Here is a 25,454-nt window from a genome sequence, read left to right as displayed (position 1 = left end):
CGACACCATATACTTATACTTATATACCGTATACTTCTGGCCCATCTTTGGACACTGTGTTAACTAACCTCCAGACGAGCTTCAATGCATTACAACTCTCCTTCCGTGGCCTCCAACTGCTCTTAAATGCAAAACTAAATGCATGCTCTTCAACCGATTGCTGCTCGCACCTGCCCGCCCGTCCAGCATCACTACTCTGAACGGTTCTGACCTAGAATATGTGGGCAACTACAAATACCTAGCTGTCTGGTTAGACTGTAAACTCTCCTTCCAGACTCACATTAAACATCTCCAATCCAAAATTAAATCTAGAATCGACTTTCTATTTCGCAACAAAGCATCCTTCACTCATGCTGTCAAACATGCCCTCGTAAAACTGACCATCCTACCGATCCTCGACTTCGGCGATGTCATTTACAAAATAGCCTCCAACACTCTACTCAACAAATTGGATGCAGTCTATCACAGTGCCATTTGTTTTGTCACCAAAGCCCCATATACTACCCACCACTGCGACCTGTAAGCTCTCGTTGGCTGGCCCTCGTTTCATACTCGTCGCCAAACCCACTGGCTCCAGGTCATCTACAAGTCTTTGCTAGGTAAAGCCCCGACTTATCTCAGCTCACTGGTCACCATGGCAGCACCCACCGTAGCACGCGCTCCAGCAGGTATATCTTCCTGGTCACCCCCAAAGCCTCTGCCTTTCCTTCCAGTTCTCTGCTGCCAATGACGGTAATGAACTGCAAAAATCTAGAAGCTGGAGACACATATCTCCCTCACTAGCTTTAAGCACCAGCAGTCAGAGCAGCTCACAGATCACTGCACCTGTACATAGCCCATCTGTAAATAATAACCCATCCAACTACCTCATCCCCATACTGTATTTATTTATTTATCTTGCTCCTTTGCACCCCAGTATCTCTACTTGCTGCACATTCATCTTCTGCACATCTACCATTCCAGTGTTTAATTGCTATATTGTAATTACTTCGCCACCATGGCCTATTTATTGCCTTACCTCCCTTATCTTACCTCATTTGTACACAATGTATATAGACTTTTTCTACTGTATGTTTGTTTATTCCATGTGTAACTCTGTTGTTGTATGTGTCAAACTGCTTTGCTTTATCTTGGCCAGGTCGCAGTTGTAAATGAGGACTTGTTCTCAACTAGCCTACCTGGTTAAATAAAGGTGAAATAAAAAAAATAATAAAACATGATCGATGCTTGGCTGCAGTTTGGCAAATAAAATTTATTTTGCCCATAATAATCTCATCATGTAGTAGGCTATACCTGCACTGTATCTGCGAGCTGTTTTTGTGACAAAACCAGTAGAGTTGAAAATGCAATGGAAACCCATAAAATTTCCATCTTTTTCAGTACATGGAAATTTAACCGCAGAAGTGTATATGTGCACTATGTCATCACGGACAGCCATTAATCCTCAACAATTAAATCGGATGGAAACATCTCTGGTGGGAAAATGCGGAATTTAGAATATTTCCATGAAAATCTACTGCCAATTGGATGGAAACCTAGCTGGTCAGCAAAAATATCCTTTAAAAAATCAAATGTTACATACATATGGTTAAGAGATGTTATTACGAGTGAAGCAAAAAGCTTGTGCTTCTACTTCCGACAGTGCAGTGTTACGCACGCCTCTATAAAGAGAGAACGCAACTCCCTGCTGCAACTCAACTCCCCGTGAAGCGAAAGAGGTATGGACTGTAGGTGCGAATAAGGATGACAAAAGTCAGAATTTACCGTTACTAGGATTTATTTCCTACACGGTAATATGGGGGAAAGGGGCTGGACGGAACCAAAGGAAAGAAAGTAAATATCAAAGCTCCCCCTCTCCTATCTAACCTGCCTACCCACTTAACTTACCTAACTTAGCACCACCTGGTGCCCTAACCAAAATACAGGGGGTGGTCCGCCCAGGTCTTACCTAGTGTGCCTAGACATTGAATATACTACGGGTATATGTATGCCCTCGGGCCTCTTGCCTAAGCACTCCCAAAGTGCCTTCCCCTTCCCCCCTGGGAACAAATGAAACAGAATAATTATTAACAATTTCACAAACACTCACAAACACAGGACATAGCAAAGCTGCTACCAACAACAACTAATATAGTACATACCAACACTTTCTGATACACAACCAACACTATACAAAATATTCAATTCTATCTCTGATCTCTTCTCCTTCTCTCTCTAATGATCTCTCCAAAACATTCAATCTCCCTCTAATCTTTTCTCCAAAATATTCAATCTCCCTCTAACCTCCAATCATTTCTCTCTAAACAGAACACTGGCTTTTATATCTTCTGGTGGCAATGGTGATTAGAGTCAGCTGCTTCTTGACGAGGGGGCGGAGTCAGCTCCAATCATCAATTAGCCTGGGGTCGACCAATCAGCTGGTTGGGGAGGCTTCCAGGAAGCCATCTCCTGAAACACACACACTCAAATACAACACAGAAACTGGGGAACGTAACATGCAGCAATATCTAACAATTCCACAACAACTACCTAATACACACTAATCTAAGTAAAGGAATGGAATAAGAAAAGAAACATACAAATATATGGATGAGCAATGACTGAGTGGCATAGGCAAGATGCAACAGATGTATAAAATACAGTATATACATATGAGATGAGTAATGCAAGACATGTAAACATTATTAAAGTGGCATTATTAAAGTGACTAGTGATCCATTTGTTAAAGTGGCCAATGATTTCAAGTCTGTATGTAGGCAGCAGCCTCACTGTGTTAGTGATGGCTGTTTTACAGTCTGATGGCCTTGAGATAGAAGCTGTTTTTCAATCTCTCGGTCCCAGCTTTGATGCACCTGTACTGACCTCGCCTTCTGGATGATAGCGGGGTGAACAGGCAGTGGCTCGGGTGGTTGTTGTCCTGGAGGGCATGTGGTTCGCCCCCGGTGATGCGTTGTGCAGACCGCACTACCCTCTGGAGAGTCTTGCGGTTAAGGGTGGTGCAGTTGCCCGTACCAGGTGGTGATACAGCCCGACAGGATGCCCTCGATTGCACATCTGTAAAAGTTTGTGAGTGATTTAGATGACAAGCCAAATTTCTTCAGCCTCCAGCCTCCTCACCACGCTATCTGTGTGGTGGACCATTTCAATTTGTCCGTGATGTGTACGCCGAGGAACTTAAAACTTTCCACCTTCTCCACTACGGTCCAGTCGATGTGGACAGGGTGGGGGTGCTCCCTCTGCTGTTTCCTGAAGTCCACGATCATCTCCTTTGTTTTGTTGACATTGAGTGAGAGGTTATTTTTCTGACACCACACTCCGAGGGCCCTCACCTCCTCCCTGTAGGCCGTCTCGTCGTTGTTGGTAATTTAGGTCTGCCACTGTGGTATCTGTAAACTTGATGATTGACTTGGAAGTGTGCATGACCACGCAGTCATGGGTGAACAGGGAGTACAGGAGAGGGCTGAGAACGCACCCTTGAGGAGCCCCAGTGTTGAGGATCAGTGGGGTGGAGATGTTGTTTCCTACCTTCAGCACCTGGGGGCGGCCCGTCAGAAAGTCCATGACCCAGTTGCACAGGGCTGGGTCTTCTCGAGCTTAATGACGGGTTTGGAGGGTACTATGGTGTTAAATGCTGAGCTGTAGTAAATGAACAGCCTTCTTGCATAGGTATTCCTCTTGTCCAGATGGGATAGGGCAGTGTGCAGTGTGATGGCGATTGCATCGTCAGGGGACCTATTGGGGCGGTAAGCAAATTGGAGTGGGTCTAGGGTATCAGGTAGGGTGGGTGATATGATCCTTGACTAGTCTCTCAAAGCACTTCATGATGACAGAGGTGAGTGCTACGGGGCAATAGTCATTTAGATCAGTTACCTTAGCTTTCTTGGGAACAGGAACAATGGGGGCCATCTTGAAGCATGTGGGGACAGTAGACTGGGATAGGGATTGGTTGAATATGTCCGTAAACACACCAGCCAGCTGGTCTGCGCATGCTCTGAGGACGCGGCTAGGGATGCCGTCTGGTCCGGCGGCCTTGCGAGGGTTAACACTTTAAAATATTTTACTCATGTTAGCCACGGAGAAGGAGAGCCCACAGGCTTTGGTAGCGGGCCGTGTCAGTGGCACTGTATTGTTCTCAAAGCGAGCAAAGAAGTTGTTTGATTTTTCTGGGAGCAAGACGTCGGTGTCCATGGCGGGGCTGTTTATCTTTTTGTAATCCGTGATTGACTGTAGACCTTGCCACATACGTCTCGTGTTTGAGCCGTTTAATTGCGACTCTATACTGACACTTTGCTTGTTTGATTGCCTTGCGGAAGGAATAGCTACACTGTTTGTATTCTGTCATGTTTCCAGTCGCCTTGCCATGTTTAAAAGCGGTGGTTCGTGCTTTCAGTTTAGCGCGAATGCTGCCATCAATCCACGGTTTCTGGTTAGGAAATGTTTTAATAGTCACAGTGGGTACCACATCTCCGATGCACTTGCTAATAAACTCGCTCACAGAGTCAGTGTATACATCAAAATTATTGTCCAAGGCTATGCGGAACATATCCCAGTCCACGTGATCAAAGCAATCTTGAAGCGTGGAATCCGATTGGTCAGACCAGCGTTGGATGGACCTGAGCACGGGCGTTTTCTGTTTTAGTGTTTGCCTGTGCAGGGGAGCAATAAAATGGAGTCATGATCAGATTTGCCGAATGGAGGACGGGGGAGGGCTTTGTATGCATCGTGGAAGTTAGAGTAGCAGTGATCCAGAGTGCTACCAAATCGTGTCACGCATTCAATATGCTGATAGAATTTAGGAAGACTTTTTCTCAGATTAGCTTTGTTAAAATCCCCAGCTACAATAAATGCAGCCTCAGGATATATGGTTTCCAGTTTACATAGAGTCCAGTGAAGTTCTTTCAGGGCCATCACAGTATCTGCTTGGGGGGGATATACACGGCTGTGACTATAATCGAAGAGAATTCTCTAGGAAGATAATGCGGTCGGGCATTTGATTGTAAGGAATTCTAGGTCAGGTGAACAAAAGGACTTGAGTTCCTGTATGTTGTTATGATTACACCACGAGTCGTTAATCATAAGGCATACACCCCCGCCTTTCTTACCAGAGAGATGTTTGTTGCTGTCGGCGCGAAGCATGAAGAAACCAGGTGGCTGTACCGACTCTGACAACATATCCAGAGTGAGCCATGTTTCCATGAAACAGAGAATGTTACAATCTCTGATGTCTCTCTGGAAGGCAACTCGTTCCCTAATTTCGTTCACCTTGTTGTCTAGAGATTGGACATTGGCAAGTGATATGCTCCACTCTGCTACTCAACCTGATGGCTTCACCATATTCCAAATGGATCTAACAGCGGCTTCTGGTAAGAGTCGGGGGGAGGGGTAATGTTTCCTCATAAACAATTCCTGATGTACCGAAGTTGAAAAGCTTCTGTTCACCCAACCTGGAGTCCCTGATGCTAAAATGCTGACCCCACTATATGCTGAGGGAATTCACTTGCGTTATTATCATCACAGCTGTGTACATACCACCACTAGCAAACAACAACACCGGCACTCAGCAAAGTGTACAAGATTAGCCAGCAAGAAACCCGCTTCTTCTTCTTTGGTATCATGGCGCTCGCACATTTTGTTTGTGCATGCCCCCACCTACTGTGTGGTAGCGTGTTCAATCACGTTACATTTGTGATACAAAAAAAATATCATTGCATCACCAACCAAACCGACACCTATTTACCACTTTAATAAAAATTGAAAAAAATAATAACTATTCGGCAATAAAATCTCCCAGGTACTTCTCTGCAGCTGCCACCTACACTCAATATAAACCCACGACCCGATTCCACTACTTTGACCCTATCTGCTCCTGCACCATGCCAATGGCCTGGGAGGATGAGAAGCCACTGTTAACTCGAAATGACACAATGACAAGGTTCCAGTTTAACAACGTTTACTAAACCGTATTAGCACACTACATGGTTGCCATTGCACTCAGGCCAGGTTCATCAACAACAAGACTGCTGCGCAGGCGCACTATAAACAGAGTGATAGCCCCGTAACAACAGAAACATAGGGACACTTAAAACATGAACCTAAGTCTCCCGCTTTTCTTTAAAGACAAATAAAACAGCCAACCACTCAACACACCTTGTCACTCTGAAGTCAAATCTCATATACCCAAATACTTCTCTGCAGCAGCCACCACAACATCTATTTTCTGTGATTGCCATTGCTATGAACGCCAAGCCAACCTTACTGAAGCATAAATCACTCGTTGGCCTATCCCCCTAGGCTGGCACAAATCTACTACTCACTGGAATCCTCTTGGGATCCCTCACCCTCAACTTTCTTCACAGCCTCAGCATACAACTCCTTCGGCACTGCATTACTCTGACTCTGGCCACTTCAACCTGCCTCTCTCGCACTGGACACTTCCGATCCCCAGCAACGTGGGCACCCCTACAGTTGACACACAACTTTATCCACCGAAACTACGCACTCCTCTGTCCCATGTCATTCTGCACTCTTCCCACATCTTGGAGTCTCCCTCCTACACACTGTTGCGACATGACCATAAACGTTGCACCTAAAACAATGCAGTGGATTCGGCACAAAAGGTCTAACAGGATAACTGATATATCCTAACATGACTTTGTCGGGTAGAGGCGGACTCAAAACTTAAAAGGACTGACGGTGACTCCTCTGTTTCACCATGCTCCCCACCAGGTCTGCGACGCACCAAACGGCGGGCGTCACAAACACCTGGAATCTTCAACCAATCGCTTCTGCTCCACACTTAACACTACCCCAGAAATAACTCCTTTTTCAATGGAGCCCTATTCCTAAGAGCAAAGCAAGAAACAGATCTTGACCCAAGTTGCGTGACACGGAGTTCCTGCTCCCTCTGATCAGAAGAAACACAAAGAAATATCACAAGTCCACTACAGGTTATCGTCACTGATTCAACTGCACCCAACTCTTTTCTCGCCCACCCTGAAACCACAAATGGATCTGCCAAAAGGCACTTTCTCCAAAAATGTCACTCCTTCTGGACCAGATTCTTCTTTATGTCCAACGATTCAAAGCTCGGCTTCCACCTCACTTAACTCGTCCCTCATTCACTTCCGTTTTCCTCCCAGAACTGGTCTGGCTCACAGCTCACTCTGTTTACACTTCACATCAATCTTCTTCAACACCCCAGCTCCATTTTTAATCGCCATTTTCCTCAGATTCAAATCCAACCTCTGCTTTCCTCATTCTCTTCAACCTTCCTTTTTTCCCACCTCCATTCCTCCTCAGAAATCCATGTTTCTGTGTCCCAATATTCCTGTTCTTGTTCCATGATTCCTACTACAACAGCTCTGCCCCCTCTCACCCGGAATAAATCTTTATTGTCGCGGGTGACTTTAACAAAGCCTGTCTAAAAAACAAATATCAGATAATATCCCAAACATGTATCCTGCTCCACAAGATGATCTAGAGTGCTTGACCGTGTATAGACAAACTATATAGCCTTCCCCCACCTCCCATTTCAGCCAATCAGATCAGGTCTCTCTGTACCTACTCCCTGCCTACAACCAGCAACTCAAGAGGGAGCTACCAACACAGAGAATAGGGAGGCGCTGGACAGATGAGGCAGACTCAATGCTGTAGGATTGTTTCGAGAATACTGATTGAAATGTGTTAAAAGATTCATCCACCCATCACTTGGCAAAGCCCACCACTATGCATGCACGTTGTCTTAACCGCAACTGGATGGATCAATAAATAATTACTGTGGGAATTAATATCACATTGTTGCTTACTGAAACTCCCAGTCATCCAACCATTTTAAATAATTTAAAGCAATAGCCGTGTGTTATCAACGATAATTTCAGCACCATTTTGATTGGCTTTGAGACTAGGGTGGGGACTCTAGGTAAATCAATCAATGTCAGATTTTTGTTTTCACTGAATCTCTGTTTGAATATTTGGTTACAATTAGGCTGGTGGTAGATAATCTATGAATCAATCAAATGTATTTATAAACCCCTTTTTACATCAGCAGATGTCACAAAGTGCTATACAGAAACCCTGCCTAAAACACCAAACAGCAAGCAGAAGATGTAGAAGCACACTGGCTAGGAAAAACTCCCTAGAAAGGCAGGAACCTAGGAAGAAACCTAGAGAGGAACCAGGCTCTGAGGGAAGGACACCAAAAAATGTCTGCAGCATTGAAGGTCCCCAAGAACACAGTAGTCTACATCATTCTTAAATGGAAGAAGTTTGGAACCACCAAGACTCTTCCTAGAGCTGGCCGCGCGGCCAAAATGAGCAATCGGGGGAGAAGGGCCTTGGTCAGGGAGGTGACCAAGAACCCGATGGTCACTCTGAAGGAGCTCCAGAGTTCCTTTTTTATTTAACTAGGCAAGTCAGTTAAGAACAAATTCTTATTTACAATGACGGCCTACCCTGGCCAAACCCGAATGGCGCTGGGCCAATTGTGCGCCGCCCTATGGGACTCCCAATCACGGCCAGTTGTGATACAGCCTGGAATTGAACCAGGGTTTGTAGTGACGCCTCTAGCACTGAGATGCAGTGCCTTAGACCGCTGCGCCACTCGGGAGCCCCCGCGTCACTCAGGAGCCCCCAAACATCCTAGTCTTGTTGTTCAATGTCCTCTAGGGACATCTCAACTGCAGCAGAGGGGGCAAAGCCCAGGGATGATCTCTCAAACTGAAACAAATGACTATGTGAACTGAACCATTTATTTGAATGGACCAATCCCTTCTCTTGGTTTTCTCTAGTATTATTCTCTAGTATTATTATCAGCGGTATAAAAAGACATATGTAGAGCACAAGTAGTAGCTACTTTCTGAAGGTCAACAGTAACACCCCAAAATATATTTTTTACAAACCCAGTCCTCAGACATCTTTGTGTTTCCAAAATAGTGTAAGCAATTACCCATTTTTAACCACCTTAAAAGATGTTAAAAAAAAACCAGAAGCCCTATAGCAGTTGTCAAGGCTGACACACATAAAAACGCTGAGCTCCTAGCCTAATTCAGGACGACTTTATCATGTTTGACCAATATGCAATAGTCTTTTTGTCTGTAATGTCTTTTTCGTTGTGTTGGACCCCAGGAAGACTAACTGTCGCCATTGGCGTCGGTTAATGGGGATCCCAATAAAATAAAATATAAATATATGCATGACCTCAAGCATAAACATGTTTTCTTATATTTAAAATGATAATTTTCCTATTTCCCCCCAAAGACAACCCTAGATGTCATCGCTCAACAGAAAAGGGAACAAAGAAGTCACTTACACAAACAAACCATAACAGAAGGGGTTTCAAACTGGTTCTGAATGTGTCCACTGTATGTCAGCAAAGGAACTAGAAAGGGACCTAAAAGACACCCACCATGGATGCCCACTAGATTTGCCTCAGAAAAGACAAACTAAAAGAAAAAACACACAAGAACCTAGGATAGGGAGTTACAAAGAATACGGACCAATCTAAGCAGGTGAGAACACGAGATTCAGGCTTTGTTGGCTACCTAAAGAGAAAGCGCTAACATGAGGCATAGCTCTGCCAACATCAGTTTTTCTCACTGATGCATTCTTCTTCTGTGGATATTATATGGGTTTGGCAACTAACTTTAAGGTGATTACCGCCACCAACAGGACTGGAGTGTGGACCAGAGACAGTTGAAGGTCTAAATCCTACCCAATATTCTTGTCTCCCTAAGGAAAGGAAATACATAATTAAATATTACATCCCCTGAAAATGTCCCCAGCAGTTCACTTCATCCTGGCTCTTCAAACCCCATTACTCAAATGTAATAACAATCGCTTCCTTCCCCCCCCCCCATGTTTCACTGAAATAGAGCATGTTTCACTGTCTCCTGACAATGATCACACCTCCCAGTCAGATGTTTCCCCACAAATTACAATGTACAATTGAGCCTTGTGTGTTCCAGTCTCAGCTTTGTGATTATACTTTTCTCCCTTCTCTCTCGGCCTCAGGACCTCCCAGCCGCCACTTTTTCCTGGATCTTATACAGGTGTCGTCCCTTTCTCTCCCTGTTCCACAACTCTTGCCATTTGTTTTTAACCACTGTTCTTATTAACCCCTTGGCTTCTGCTTGACTGATTGACAATTCCATCTCAACGTTAAGATGTTTAATAGCCCGTTTGGCGACAACACCCACCTCCTTATTCTCCTCTACTCCAACATGAGCTGGAACCCAGAGGAACATCTCAAAGGCCCCCATCTGTTTCACCCTATACAAGCAACGCAAAAACCTCATACACTACATCCTGTCTGCTCTGAGACACAAATTCATTTAAACTCATCAGTGCTGCACAGGAGTCAGAGCAGATGACTACCCTGTCTGGCCTCATCTCTTCCACCCACTCTGCAGACAATAGTATTGTCAACAACTCCATTGTGTAAACAGATCAATTATTCGTTGCTCTTTTTGTCACTGTCACCTTAAAACTCAGAAACACTCAAATCTGCACCTGTCCTGCCTGTTTTAGGGTCCTTAGATCCATCTGTGAATATATTCAAGAAAGCATAGTATTGTGTTCTTAAATGTTCTCTAAATTGACTCCTTCCTCAACATCTCTTACCCTCTCAAGCAATCCTAGATTTATCAGTGGCTGAGGGAGAAACCAAGGTGGGATAGCAGGAAGATCCAGAGGGGCTAAACTCCCTTACAAACAACCCCATCTCTCTCACCATGCCATTGCCTTTCCACCCAAAGCTTGTATTCAGATTTCGTTCATGTTCCGAGCACTCTTGGAGTACCTTTTTTTTGTAGGGTGTGTAACCGTATGTCCTTGTCTTCTTAACTTTAACGCCATCTCTCCCAACTTTACCTCCATTGCTGCCACCAGAGGGGTCCTGAGGTCTCCACAACATAGTATATTCTTAGGGCTTGGGCCTGGATTACATCTAATTTATATTGCTATATATTGCATTTTCAACGACATTCTATCTGACCCCATTCCTGACAAGCAATGCATCACATTCAATATTTTCTTTCCTTTGACAACTACTCTGTTAATATGCTCTGCCCATGTCATTCGAGTGTCAAATCAGACCCCCAGGAACCTAAATCCTCCCACCCTCTCCAGTTTCCTTCCATACAACTTCAAGTATATTTCCTCCCCAACCTTCCATCTAGAAAAAAATCTGTTTTCTCAACTGAAAACTTGAAGCCTCACCTGTGGGGCCATTGCTCAACTTCACTAATCACTTCTTGAAAATTTCTGGCTGTATGGGTAATCTTTGTACGTCTCTTCCACAGTGCCCCATCATCCGCAAACAATGACCCTCCAATATCAGGTCTCACATGAGAATACATCGTCAATCAGAATGGAAAACAACAAAGGACTAATGACACTTCTCTGGGGGGTACCATTATCTACCTCATAGCTTTCTGACACAGAGCTCCCCACCCTCAGTTATTCATCGCCCAAAAATAAAATCCTTTATCCAGTTAAAAACCATTCCTTCAACCCCCATGTTATCCAGCGTGATAAGTAGGCCTTCGTTCCATATCATATCATAAGCCTTCTCTACATCAAAGAAAATGGCTACCACCACCTCCTTATTTGCCTGTGCCTTCCGTATGACTGACTCAAGGCACAGTACAGGATCCATTGTTCCTCTTCCTTTCCTGAGCCCACTTTGATCTGGTGACATTAGTCCTCTACTCTCCAGAAAGTAAGTCCGCCTTTCCATTATCATCCTTTCCATAACTTTCCATACATGATATGTAAACGCCATCAGGCTATCAGTGGAGGCTGGTGACTTGAACAATTGAGGAGGATGGGAGACCCACGGTACAGGCGCGTAACGCACGGAGAAATCGTCAAAGACGAATTATTTTAACCTAAAGCATTTAATAAATACATGTGTATTACAATTTTAAGGAGAATGGGAATGAGAGGGCTACTTACACCGTGTGGGAAAGGGATCACAGCAGTGATTGAATGAGGGTATGAGGCATGAGTTTAGGTGTTCAGAGACTTGACCAGTGCAGGACAGGATTTGACTGGGAAGAGAAAAAACAATAACACTAAATACTACATAGTTAGACAAAAGAGCTAAGAACGAGTTAATCCAAGCAAGGAGTAAAATCATTGATGTGTAATAATGTGAGTGTGTATGTGATTGACTCTACATACAGGAATGAGAGAAAATGTATAGGGGTACTCACAGTGCCTGGAGGGGAAACATTCAATGTGCCAGTGGTCATCACCTCTTAATCAGGGAACAGAAGGGTTCTTAGCTGTAAATACAAATAGCAGATACATTCCATTACAGCTGCGCCATCGTAGGTTTGGACAACGAGTTTCTCTATGGACTTAAACTCAGACATCTCAAAATGCATAAAGTCAAAGTTCGATATGTTCAGCAAGTAAAGCATCATAACGTGCAATTACCTCTAGAAGCTCCTTGTAGTTGCCCTTGTCGGAGGAACTTTCCATCTCCCCGTGTCCTCTAAAAGCAAATTCTTGCATGCCCAAAAACACAGGCAAGGCCAGCGATACAGGCGGCTTGATGAAAGGCTCCATGTTAACCAGCTATACTTTTGATACCAGGTGGTATTGATCGCCCTCACCGTTTCATCCTTCTTCATGAAACTGATCTCAGGCAGATGTCGACTTTCACTTTTAATTCGCACCTTTTCCGTGGACCCCAGAAACTGAAAGGGGTTCTTCAACAAAAAGTCCACAACATTTTTGGCAGTGTTGGCCATTCTACCATTCTGGCGCAGAAAAATGCACACTCGCGCTGGTAGCTAGCTAGCTACTTAAGTTAGCAAGGTACATTTTAATAAATTGCACTGGATACAAAAATAAAGTTCTAAAACCAACAAAACTATGTATAATATACCTCCTCAGTCTCCTGTAATTTGAAAAACTAATTTGAATTGAATAATGTCAAAAACATGCTCAACTATCACTTTTCACTCTTAATCTTTATCCAATGTCAGTAAGCTTCTCAACAAAAAGAACCCCCATAATGCTCTGTGGCACAATCCCAATACAACTCAATAGGTTCGTTCTCTGATCCTAATTCTATGATTGGATGGACAACATGTCAGTTCATACTACAAAAGCTTTGATTGGTTAGAGGACGTCCTCCGGAAGTGGTCATTATTACCATGTAGGTCTATGGAAAGGGGTGAGGCCTACAAGCCTCCTAGGTTATGTATTGAAGTCAATAAAGCCAGAGGAGGATGGAAGCTAGCTTGTCCTCCGGCTGCACCATGGTGCTACCCCATACAGTGCTGTTACAGTTACTATAGACCATTGCAAAAAAGTGTTATTTAATCAATTATTTGGTGACATATTTAATATAGTTTTATCTAAAAAGGATAACTTTTTAAATGTTTCACTATTTGGATGGTCCTCCCCTTCCTCCTCTGAGCAGTCTCCACTGCGGCCTATAGCTTGAAGGACTAGTAGAGTCTTTCCCTGGCTTCCGTATCAGCACCACTACAGCCTGCTTCCAACTTCATGGCAGTTTCCCTTCCTGCCACACCTTATCGTAAAGGCCCAATACTTTCCCCATTGCAGTGTCACTGAGATGTGGCCATCATGATGTAACACATTTTATCCTTCCTATGATATATTACCCCAGCTTTAGCTAATGCTCTCTTCATCTCAGCCAACGTAAAAGGGGCATTCAATGCATCCCCCACCATCTCGCTCTGATCCAGGACCCCTGGATGTTGTCCTCTGACCCTCTCTCTCCAACACTGCCCCTCTTCTGTCAGATTATTTGAGCTGTGCACCTTCACAAATGCCTGGGCTAACATCTCTGCCTTCTCCATATCTCTCACTGCAATCTCCCCACCTTTCAGCACAGGGAGATCACAATCTCATCTGACCCCACTCATCCTCTTAATCATCTCCCATACCTTTCCCACAGGAGTGGTCCTGCCTATGTTTCCACATAACTGGCGCATATACTCCCTCTTAGCTGTCCTAATGATCCTCCTTACTACTGCTTGTTTATACTGAATCTGTGACATGGTAAGGTTGGACCCAGGTGCAGAGAAGAGACCAGACAAGGAATCAGTGGTTAAGGATAAACATAATACTTTATTGAGAAATGGTAGCCTCAGGATCACAGTACACTTGAAAAGCAACAAACACTCAGAAACCACACACACACACACACACACACACACACACACACACACACACACACACACACACACACACACACACACACACACACACACACACACACACACACACACACACACACACACACACACACACACACACACACACACACACACACACACACACACACACACACACACACACACACACACACACACACACACACACACACACACAGTAAATCATTCAATCTTCTTCAAAGGACAACAGAAAACACACCTCTTTTAACAGGGAAATCATAATGAGTAAATTGGACACACCCGAGTGTCGTTAAGGTCTCTAGGACGGTCTCTGCCGCCCTCTAGTGAAAGGTGGAACCATGACAGAATCAGGTACTGGTAATTATGGGACCTTTTAAACATTCAGAAAGCCCTGTTCATACACTTCACTGCTTCTCTACACTCTTCAGTCCACCAGGGAACTGCGTTACTCTTTCTCCCCCCGTACACATTGGAATCACCTCACTTGCTCCTCTTACACCATCAATCACTGTTTCCATATCTGAATTGGCATCAACCTGAGAGGGCTCCTGTTCACTCAACTCCTGAAACTGACCCCACTCCACTTTCCCAAATATACATCTTCTCAATCCATTTCCTACTGAATCTTCCACCCTCAATCCTACAATACACCTGATAGGATAGTTATCACTACCCCCTGTAGATTCCTCCAACACCTCCCAACTACATCTGCCTGCCATTGAACTTGAGATCAAAGTAAGATCCAGAGCAGATTCATCTCCAGTTACTGGGTCAATCCTGGTTCCTCGGCCGTGATTAAGACTCACAAGACCTTTCTCATCCAGTAGTTCCTTGTCCATTTACATCAGGCTCCCCAGAGCATGGGTCCTATCTTGACTTTCTAGATTCCCAAGGGCCATCAACTCTATTCTCTTACACAGGTTGTAAAAGTTGACTATTACCATATTTCCCCCTCCAAACCACACCTCTACCACTACATAATCATGTTTATCTCCCTCTTCTTAACACCTATATGGGATCCCTGGCTTTATAAAGGTAGCACACCCTCCTCCTCCCCCTGCCACCCTAGCTCTACGGACTGCAACATAACCTTGTAAAATCTAGAGTAGGTTTAAGCCATGTCTCCTGGTGACATAACATATCAGGTTTGGCTGGTAACTCCTCATGAAACTGTCTGAACTCTTGCCCATTAGCCATAAACCTTCTGGCATACCATTAATACCATTATGAAAATGAACCAATACATGATTCCTGGCTGGACTGATTCTCAATCTTATTGAGGTCATCCTGTACAATGTCCCATGTCAGTCCTGTGATCCCAAGATACCTCACTGCCTCCTCCACTATGATCTGTATCTTCTTACTCTTCGATTGTAATTTTTCTGTGCATCCAAAGATTACCTAGCTTGAATAAACGCTTGGAGGTAAGGATGACAGCAGTGGTGGAACATTCTTCCCCCTAAAGTCAGGACAGAGTAGTCCCTGCCCATCTTCCTAAAACGTCTGAAACCCTAACTCTTTGAATAGTAAATAACTCTCAAGGCGCCCCCCCCCCCAAAAAGGCACTTGTATTTTCCTTCTAGCACTGACTTTGCTGATAAATAACGTTATTTTGTTGAGGGAAAATGTACTTTTGTGATGTGTTGTTGTCTTGCCTAGCTATCTTAAGATGAATGCACTAATTGTAAGTCGCTCTGGATAAGAGCGTCTGCTTAATGACTAAAACGTAAATGCATACTTCACCCCAAATCAGAAGCCTAGCATCAAATCCTTATGGAAAAAATGAAGTAGACCCAAATCCAAATTCAGAAGTTGTAAGCCTATGCCTACTATTTGACCAATATGCATGTGGCCCACTTTTCAGTTAACATGATCATGTTTTCTTTCACTTTAAATTAACCAAAGCAAAATTATCCCTTGCCTATCTCCTTCAAAAGAAGCTGCATGGCTATAGAAATAACAACTATATAAATAATAGCATTCAAATACATTATTCCATACCTTATTGTTTTCCTTTTTCATCAGTAGTTCTGGTCAGGTGAAGCAGATGCTAAACTACAGGACTGTTTTGCTATCACAGACTGGAACATGTTCCGGGATTCTTCCGATGGCATTGAGGAGTACACTACATCAGTCACTGGCTTTATCAATAAGTGCATCGAGGACGTCGTCCCCACAGTGACTGTACGCACATACCCCAACCAAAAGCCATGGATCACAGGCAACATTTGCACTGAGCTAAAGGGTAGAGCTGCCGCTTTCAAGGTGCGGGACTCTAACCTAGAAGCTTATAAGAAATCCTGCTATGCCCTCAGATGAACCATCAAACAGGCAAAGCGTCAATACAGGGCTAAGATTGAATCGTACTACACCGGCTCCGACACTTGTCTTATGTGGCAGGGCTTGCAAACTATTATGGACTACAAAGGGAAGCACAGCCGCGAGCTGTCCAGTGACACGAGCCTACCAGACGAGATAAATCACTTCTATGCTCGCTTCAAGGCAAGCAACACTGAGGCATGCATGAGAGCATCAGCTGTTCCGGACGACTGTGTGATCACGCTCTCCGTAGCCGACGTGAGTAAGACAACATTCACAAGGCTGCGGGGCCAGACGGATTACCAGGACGTGTGCTCCGGGAACAAACATGTTTCAAGCAGACCACCATAGTCCCTGTGCCCAAGAACACGAAGGCAACCTGCCTAAATGACTATAGACCCGTAGCACTCACATCCATAGCCATGATGTGCTTTGAAAAGCTGGCAATGGCTCACATCAACACCATTATCCCAGAAACCTAGACCCACTCCAGTTTGCATACTGCCCAAACAGATCCACAAATGATGCAATCTCTATTGCACCTCCACACTGCCCTTTCCCACCTGGACAAAAGGAACACCTATGTGAGAATGCTATTCATTGACTACAGGTCAGCGTTCAACACTATAGTACCCTTAAAGCTCATCACTAAGCTAAGGATCCTGGGACTAAACACCTCCCTCTGCAACTGGATCCTGGACTTCCTGACGGGCCGCTCCCAGGTGGTGAGGGTAGGTAGCAACACATCCGCCACGCTGATCCTCAACACTGGAGCCCCTCAGGGGTGCATGCTCAGTCCCCTCCTGTACTCCCTGTTCACCCACGACTGCATGGCCAGGCACGACTTCAATACCATCATTAAGTTTGCAGACGACACAACAGTGGTAGGCCTGATCACCGACAACGACGAGACAGCCTATAGGGAGGAGGTCAGAGACCTGGCCTGGTGGTGCCAGAATAACAACCTATCCCTCAACTTAACCAAGACAAAGGAGATGATTGTGGACTACAGGACTAGGAGGACCGAGCATGCCCCCATTCTCATCGATGGGGCTGTAGTGGAGCAGGTTGAGAGCTTCAAGTTCCTTGGTGTCCACATCACCAACAAACTAGAATGGTCCAAACACACCAAGACAGTCGTGAAGAGGGCACGACAAAGCCTATTCCCCCTCAGGAAACTAAAAAGATTTGGCATGGGTCCTCAGATCCTCAAAAGGATCTATAGCTGCAACATCGAGAGTTTCCTGACTGGTTGCATCACTGCCTGGTACGGCAATTGCTTGGCCTCCGACCGCAAGGCACTACAGAGGGTAGTGCGTACGACCCAGTACATCACTGGGGCTAAGCTGTCTGCCATCCAGGACCTCTACACCAGGCTGTGTAAGAGGAAGGCCCTAAAATTTGTCAAAGACCCCAGCCACCCCAGTCATAGACTGATCTCTCTACTATCGCATGGCAAGCGGTACCGGAGTGCCAAGTCTAGGACAAAAAGGCTTCTCAACAGTTTTTACCCCCAAGCCATAAGACTTCTGAACAGGTAATCAAATGGCTACCCGGACTATTTGCATTGTGTGCCCCCCCAACTCCTCCTTTACACTCCTGCTACTCTCTGTTTATCATATATGCATTGTCACTTTAACTGTTAAATTTGATTTATTTGATTTGAACTGTACATTAATCTACATACTACCTCCATTGGCCCGACCAACCAGTGCCCCCGCACATTGGCTAACCGGGCTATCTGCATTGTGTCCCACCACCCACCAACCCCTCTTTTACACTACTGCTACTCTGTTTATCATATATGCATAGTCACTTTAACCATATCTACACGTACATTCTACCTCAATCAGCCCGACTAACCGGTGCCTGTATATAGCCTCGCTGTTGTTTTTATTTCTTTACTTACCTAATGTTCACCTAATACCTTTTATAGCACTGTTGGTTAGAGCCTGCGAGTAAGAATTTCACTGTAAGTTCTACTACACCTGTTGTATTCGGCACACATGACAAATAAACTTTTATTTGATTTAGTTGTGGTCATTATTTCCAGATCAAATGGACTACCGTGCTACACACACATTTAACTGTCTGTTTTTATTACGTCATCAGCTACATTTGTGACATCACAAAGCCAGCTGGTTAATTGTCCCTGTTAACTACATTAAATTATATTCATAAGAAGTCCAAAACAAACCTATTCTAATATGTTTCTATATCACTGGCTTATAGTGGTTTCACCATTGACCATTCCTGGAACGGAAGTTCAAGATTTGTCTTGGTGTAATGTCGATAACAAGTGTTGAAGGTGTACAACTCAAACTTTGATGTTAGACAATGTTTACTTTCATAATTCGTTTTTGCCAAACTTGTCTGAGCAATCACCATAGACAATAATGTTCAGAATACCTGCAGTGACAATTGCTGGTATATCAGAATATTTATTTACCTACAATTTATTGTTGGAGCAATCTTTCGACTTAATTAAAATTGTTTATGTTCAAGGACATATTTTGAATTCTGTGGTTTAAAATATGGCACAAACAGTGTCTGTATATCACTTTAATAGGAATAGCCATTAACAAGGCATCACGATACAGAGGAAGACACAAATGCCAGTTTACCAACACGAAAAAGTACATTAAATAAAAGCTGATGACAGACATGTTTATGCAAAAAACAGGGGATACAGTCACATGCTCCAATGTGAATTGCAGGAGGGAGAATGATGTTTCTTGGTCAATGAAGGTCTTCATGATGACTGGGCCTTCATTTGGGGAAACTTCTCCTGGAGTGCAGTTTGTTTTTCTCTCTCTTTGTTCTGTATCCTGGTCTTAGCACGGAGGTGTTTCTCTAGACGAAGCCTGGAAAAAAGAAAGACAACTTGTGACAACAGACGATTGATTGCATTTGCCCTTCTGAAGGTGTTATGCAAGATGTGATATGGTTAAGTGCTCTGCTTGGAGGTACTCATATTGTACGGTTATAAACTAATGCACGAACGATGTTCCTTACCTTATGTGGGGGGTGACAAATAAGGGTGTGTAGAAACGTTTGCGTTTGTATCTCTTGTTCATGTACCAAGGAAGGGCATGCTCCCTAAACCGGTACCTAGAAAAACATTTAAGATCACAGAGTTAGCAATGACAATCAATCTTACCATTCGACACATGTGAAGTAACACTGAATATTTTAGGGAAACTGCCTTTGTTTGCTTCGAGCAGGTAATTCCTCTCCCCCGATAGTTTTCCAAAGACGGTTCAACAAAACTTCACTCAATCAATGCCAGGCTAACATGCTACATTTTGAAAATTTGCTTAAAAATTGAATGGGAAACAAGGCCAGTAAGGTAAACGCAACATTTGGTTATTGCGGAAGGAGATACTTCTATGTATCATAGTGGTGTATTGTGTATGGAAGCTACGTACCAGTAGACCCGTCCAAAGACGTCCTTTCTCCAGGCCCCAGGTCTTGCTCTCTCCTGGCCTGTCTGGAGCAGGCGGAGGGCGTCTTCTCTCTCCTTCACCACTGTGTCTAGTCTTTTCATGGACCTTTCGATCTGAAGAGATAAGGGTTGTCTCAATATCTGTGTGTGGACTGGGGTAGACGGTCACTAAATGACTGTGCTCTACTAGGAATATCTCAATGTTAAATATTAATGAACCTGGTCAGAAAGCATAGGCCTATGTCATATTTACCTTCTTTAGGCGCTCTGGACTTGGCATCTGAATTCTTTGCCTTTTGGACTCCTGCTCAATGGTAAGCAGCATGTTCTTCTCTTTCAGGAGCACATACCTGTGAGAACAGTGAAAACAAGATTTTCACCATTTAGTTTATGGACATTCATTCTGGAGGTCAGTGGTCTTCATTCAATGTCAACCTTCACTACTTGCCAGAGCTTATGTAAGTCTTCATTACTTTTCGTCCTTAGTTGCTTGGCAGTCCATGGTGCTCCTACAATCAAATCATTAAAATAATACATGTTACACTCAGCTACTTACCAGTCCTTTTGAAGGAAATCATTAAAAAAAACGTTGCTTTGGTGATCAGTAGATATACTGGCAAAAAGTCTTACCTGACTTCACTGTTGCCTCTCCCCAGTTTTCAGGTATGTCGAAAAACTCCTCAAGTCCTCTTCTGCTGATGGTAGTGTGCAGAGGCCGACACTGGCCAACATGACAGTGCCAATTTGAGCTCAAAAGTGGATACGTTAACCTAACAAAGAGGGGAAGACAGCAGATTCAGGTACTGAATGGTAATCTATTCAGCAGCCTCCTCGCCAGTCGCCATTTCATTATTTCTCTGTGCCATGATTATGAAAGGTTAGTTACTAAGGTTCTGAAGCTAACGAACTAACGTTACGGTTATATTCTGTATTTGATTCTTACCTATCAGGATAAGACTGAGATTTGGTCAAAGTGAGAGCAGACGGTTGGGCGACTAACGATGTAGAAATCCTAAAAGCGTTTTGAAACTGTCTGCAAAGTGTCAAAATGCGTCCTGCTGAGGTCGCCGCCATCTTTCCTATAATTCCCTACCCAGAATGCATCATAAAAATAAATAAAACAAAAACTCATTAGAAACCCTTTTGGTAATTTGAATCATGAACAAAAGTAAAAAATAAATAAAATCTACATAGTAGAAATGAAATGTTAACATAAAATCTTTACTTTGTTAAACTCTTATTCGCATATTTGTTTCCCTTCGCAAATATGGCTGTTTTGGCTTCACATTGTAGTCACGGACCTATCACAGAACGGTCTGCCTGGCCGCAGCAGCGATGCTGGGCGTACTCTTTGGTCTGCTGCTAGGCTAAATCCTCTAAAATAGGGGAATTATGCGGTGAACTTGCTCAGCAGAACTGCAGTATGCACAGATCAAGGTAAATGGCTATTTAACGCTTGCCGAGTCTACAATTACCTTTTTTATTTTTTGCCATTTGCAATTTCTTGTGACCTTGTGCCTAGTCCTGTGGCTGGCTAGCTTCCTACACATTGCTAGTTGGCAATCCTACTTTCAAGTGTCTCTTGCCGCTGCAAATAACAACATACATGTCTCATTTTACATATATTTTTTCTCCATAGTTTATATGACTCGCTCGTGGTACTCATTAACTTGACTAGCTCTTGATCATGACTCTCAGTTCCATACATTAACGTTACACATAAATCATTGGACGAAGGCGTATTCTGTATGGGGGCGTTTTGTTAAGAGCCCTGACTCTCGGTCTGCACATTAAAAGGCTTTGCATGGTCAGTCTGCAGTTGCAGTACCGCATTTACTGCGATACGGCCTCCGCAGAAGTCAGAGCGAACATACTTTTTGCCCGGACGACGCTGGGCCAATTGTGCGCTGCCCAATGGGACCCCCAATCACGGCCGGTTGTGATACAGTCTGGAATCGAACCACGGTCTGTAGTGACGCCTCTAGCACTGAGCTGCTTTATGCCACTCGGGAGCCTTTGCAGAGTTGTTGTCAAGGAAGTGAGTTTGTGTTTATACAGGACCTCGCGCCCCCACCTACCGTCAACCTATCATGTCAATGCGGAGCTATATACGGAGCCCTCCGCATTGTTACAAAATTTGAGAGGTGCATGGTGGTAAGACACTGAGCTTAATTAGGTATCTGCATGTTTCACAGGGTTGCCAGGTCTAGCTAAATTAATAGTCGAATGACTACTCAAAACCCGGGCAAAAGGACTGAAAACTGGCCCACATATTTTTTTTTACAGAGGAGTTGCGATATTTATGCAATAAAACCTTTTTACATTACCTTATCGAGCCAATTAAGAAGGAATATCATAGCAACTTGTAATGATATTAGAAGCAAAATGTGGTTTTCCTCAAAATAGTAATAATTATTATGTGTCACAAGAGAAAAGATAATTAGCTTTTATTAAACTCGCCAAATAATTTTCCATTAATGGATGTCGATTGAACTTGTTTGACTGTTATGATTAAAAGCAATAAGGCACAAGGGGGTATGGTATATGGTCAATTTACCATGGCTAAGGGCTGTTCTTATGCATGACGCAACACGGGGTGCCTGGATACAGCCCTTAGCCGTGGTATTTTGTCCATATACCTCAAACCCCCGGAGTGCCTTATTGCTATTATAAACTGGTTACCAACGTAATTAGAACAGTAAACGTTTTTTTTTTGTCGTGGTTGCCCAACAACCCATTAATTCCTTTATTTTGGCAGTTACCTGTACCTTATTTGGTGCAAAAATACGGTGATTCCCACATAAATAATGTGTTGCAATGCCTAACATCGCTGAAAACTTTGCTTTGCAGTGGCAGTACGCTGGGGAAGCCATGGGAAGCAGATGCTTGTCATCAAGCCTACTGGCTTCTATGACAGGAGGTTTCTGCAATTATTAGTAAGTAGCTAGTTATTCAGACTAGAACTAGCCTACTCCAAAATAAACTATTGTTTGGTTTACAGACAACTGTCCCCAGCACTGAACCACAGAGTTTCCTATCTTATTCACCCCCCACATTTCTTTCTAGAAATTCTATATCCTGCTTACCGGAATCCCAGTTGCAGTCTTTGTGACATCTGTGAATGTGTTTGTCGGTAAGTGTGTGTAGATGTTTCCATTGATGTACAGAACTATTCCAATGTTTATATGTGACAGGGATTACAATGACAGCACTCCAATACAAGCACTGCCACTTTTTTATGAATGTTTATGGAGAAACATGGTAAATGAGGAATTAAACTGAATATATTATTCTGTTTTTTAAGGTGAGGCTGAGCTGGCTGAGATTCCTGAAGGGTATGAGCCTGAGCATTGAGAGTATTACAAGGTACTTCGAGCCCTTTGTCACAGTTGTTTTCTCTTATCACAGTCCATGTCTTTTTTGGAAAAAGTGACCAATCATTTTATCAGAATATTAAATGGAAATCCTCTATAAACAAAGTTATTCACATAGGCGATCCTCTGGAGATTGCAGACTTTGGCAAAGCAGATTTTGAGTCCTATTGTTGTCCCTATATTTGCAGCATCCTATCACCAGGTGGATCTCACGGACCTTCTATGACTCCCCAGTGAAAGACTATGAGAAAATGATGGCCCTGATTCAGATTGAGTCTGAGAAGGGCGAGATGAGGTGAGTGTCACACAGTGAACATAGTGCCAACAATGACAAGCCAGTCTATAGGGAGGAGGTACGTGAACTGGCATTGTGGTGCCAGGACAACAACCTCTCCCTCAACGTCAGCAAAACAAAAGAGTTGATTGTTGACTTCAGGAAGCATAGGACGGAACATGCCCCGATTCACATCAATGGGACTGCAGTAGAGAGTCATCAGTTTTTAAGTTCCTCTGCGTCCACATCACAGAGGACTTATCCTGGACCAACAACACCACAACTCTTGTTAAGAGGCCACAACAACGTCTCTACTTTCTAAGGCGGGTGAAGAAATTCGGCATGCCACCCCGAGTCCTTTCCAAATATTACCGCTGCACCATCGAGCATCCTGATTGGTTGCATCACAACCGGGTACTGAAATTGCTCCGTCCATGATTGCAAGGCCCTCCAGCGGGTGGTAAAGACGGCCCAGTACATCACTGAGACCGTGCTCCCACCCATCCAGGACATCTACTTGAAACAGTGCCTTATGTTTTATTATTTTTTGTTGTTGCATTGTTGAGAAGGAATCTGCATGTATGCATTTGATTGATTGGACGGTGTATACTGTGTGTATCCTGTACATATGACAAATAAAAACGTAACTTGCATTCCTTCTTTTTTGTGTGAGCAAAACAGAAGGAAAATATAAATGAAAACCGACAATGTGGACAATATAAATCTTTAATCTGTACACATTGATTTGGTAACAAATCTTGTGTTTTTGTAGCTGCAGACTGCAACAGTTAGAGGTGCGTAAGCAGATGAGAATGAAGGGAGATGGACCCTGGTTCCAGATTGAGACACTGGACAAGAATCTGGTCGACTACAGCATTAAATCAACGCCTGACAATTAAACCAACCAATCCCACCACCCAGTGTAAACTGTCAGCGATCAGCAGTGGTGGAAAAAGTACTCAATTGTCATACTTGAGTAAAAGTAAAGATACCTTAATAGAAAATGACTCAAGTAAAAGTGAAAGCCACCGAGTAAAATACTACTTGAGTAAAAGTCTAAAAGTGTGTGGTTTTAAATATACTTAAGTATGAAAAGTACATGTAATTGCTAATATATACTTAAGTATCAAAAGTAAATAATTTCAAATTCCTTATATTAAGCAAACCGGACGGCACAATTTTCTTAATTTATGGATAGCCAGGGGCACACTGAGACATAATTTACAAATGAAGCATCTGTGTTTAGTGAGTCCACCAGATCAGAGCCTGTAGGGATGACCAGGGATGTTCTCTTGATAAGTGTGTGAATTGGACCATTTTCATGTTCTGCTAATTATTAAAATGTAACTAGTACTTTTGGGTATCAGGGAAAATGTATGGGGTAAAAAGTACAGTATTTTCTTTAGGAATGTAGTGAAGTAAAAGTAAATGCTGTCCAAAATATAAATAGTAAAGTAAAGTACAGATACCCCAAAAAACAACTTAAGTACTACTCTAAAGTATTTTTTACTTAAGTACTTTACACCACTGGCGATCAGGATCACTGTTTGTATATTCTTTTCTTCATGACTAAAATAAAGTATCTGTCTATACATTGAAATGCTGTTTTCCATCTTTAGAAATCTAATATTTTATCCTAATTGGCTTCACAATTACAATGTTGCTTAGCAGGGGTACATTCATTTGGCTAAATGTTTTACAATGGCCCGTACTGAACGACCCATTCTCTTGCAGTGGTGCACGACTTTCTTTTTAGTATTTCTCCCATTTGGCAGCAGTGGCATGTTGTGATGTAATTACAACGTTCCCGACACGTCGTTAAAAGCTGCAGTTGCTGTTACTTTTGCTGTGATTCATTTATTCTTCTG

At 43.4% G+C, this 25,454-nt stretch overlaps 2 protein-coding genes across 2 annotated transcripts; one reads left to right on the top strand and one right to left on the bottom strand.

Moving 5' to 3' along the window:
• Positions 1 to 19,088: 19,088 nt before the first annotated feature.
• On the bottom strand, positions 19,089 to 21,012 carry LOC120054395 (39S ribosomal protein L47, mitochondrial-like). Its single transcript, XM_039001808.1, has 7 exons — positions 20,882 to 21,012; positions 20,569 to 20,708; positions 20,387 to 20,447; positions 20,192 to 20,288; positions 19,922 to 20,052; positions 19,509 to 19,604; positions 19,089 to 19,357 (listed from the first exon to the last, which is right to left on the bottom strand). The coding sequence occupies exons 1-7, from the start codon at positions 21,010 to 21,012 to the stop codon at positions 19,246 to 19,248; spliced, it is 768 nt and encodes a 255-aa protein (XP_038857736.1). The 3' UTR covers positions 19,089 to 19,245.
• Positions 21,013 to 21,287: 275 nt separating this feature from the next.
• On the top strand, positions 21,288 to 24,609 carry LOC120054394 (NADH dehydrogenase [ubiquinone] 1 beta subcomplex subunit 5, mitochondrial-like). Its single transcript, XM_039001806.1, is given in 6 exon segments — positions 21,288 to 21,375; positions 22,789 to 22,874; positions 23,005 to 23,071; positions 23,243 to 23,304; positions 23,501 to 23,607; positions 24,365 to 24,609. Coding segments are annotated over 5 exon segments (411 nt in total). The 5' UTR covers positions 21,288 to 21,375; positions 22,789 to 22,820; the 3' UTR covers positions 24,486 to 24,609.
• The last annotated feature ends 845 nt before the right edge of the window (positions 24,610 to 25,454 follow it).

This window comes from Salvelinus namaycush, chromosome 10 (genome assembly GCF_016432855.1).
Source record: "Salvelinus namaycush isolate Seneca chromosome 10, SaNama_1.0, whole genome shotgun sequence".
NCBI classification, from domain to species: Eukaryota; Metazoa; Chordata; class Actinopteri; order Salmoniformes; family Salmonidae; genus Salvelinus; species Salvelinus namaycush.
This window is presented reverse-complemented; position numbering and strand designations above follow the sequence as displayed.

Bases quoted from the DNA above. Each gene is read 5' to 3' on its own strand.
- LOC120054395 (XM_039001808.1), bottom strand. From the start codon at position 21,012: ATGGCGGCGACCTCAGCAGGACGCATTTTGACACTTTGCAGACAGTTT. The intron at 20,289-20,386 runs GCAAGTAGTGAA...CTGTTCTCACAG, and splicing joins GAAGACTTACATAAGCTCTG to GTATGTGCTCCTGAAAGAGA. The intron at 19,358-19,508 runs GTAAGGAACATC...TCTTTTTTCCAG, and splicing joins TTTGTCACCCCCCACATAAG to GCTTCGTCTAGAGAAACACC.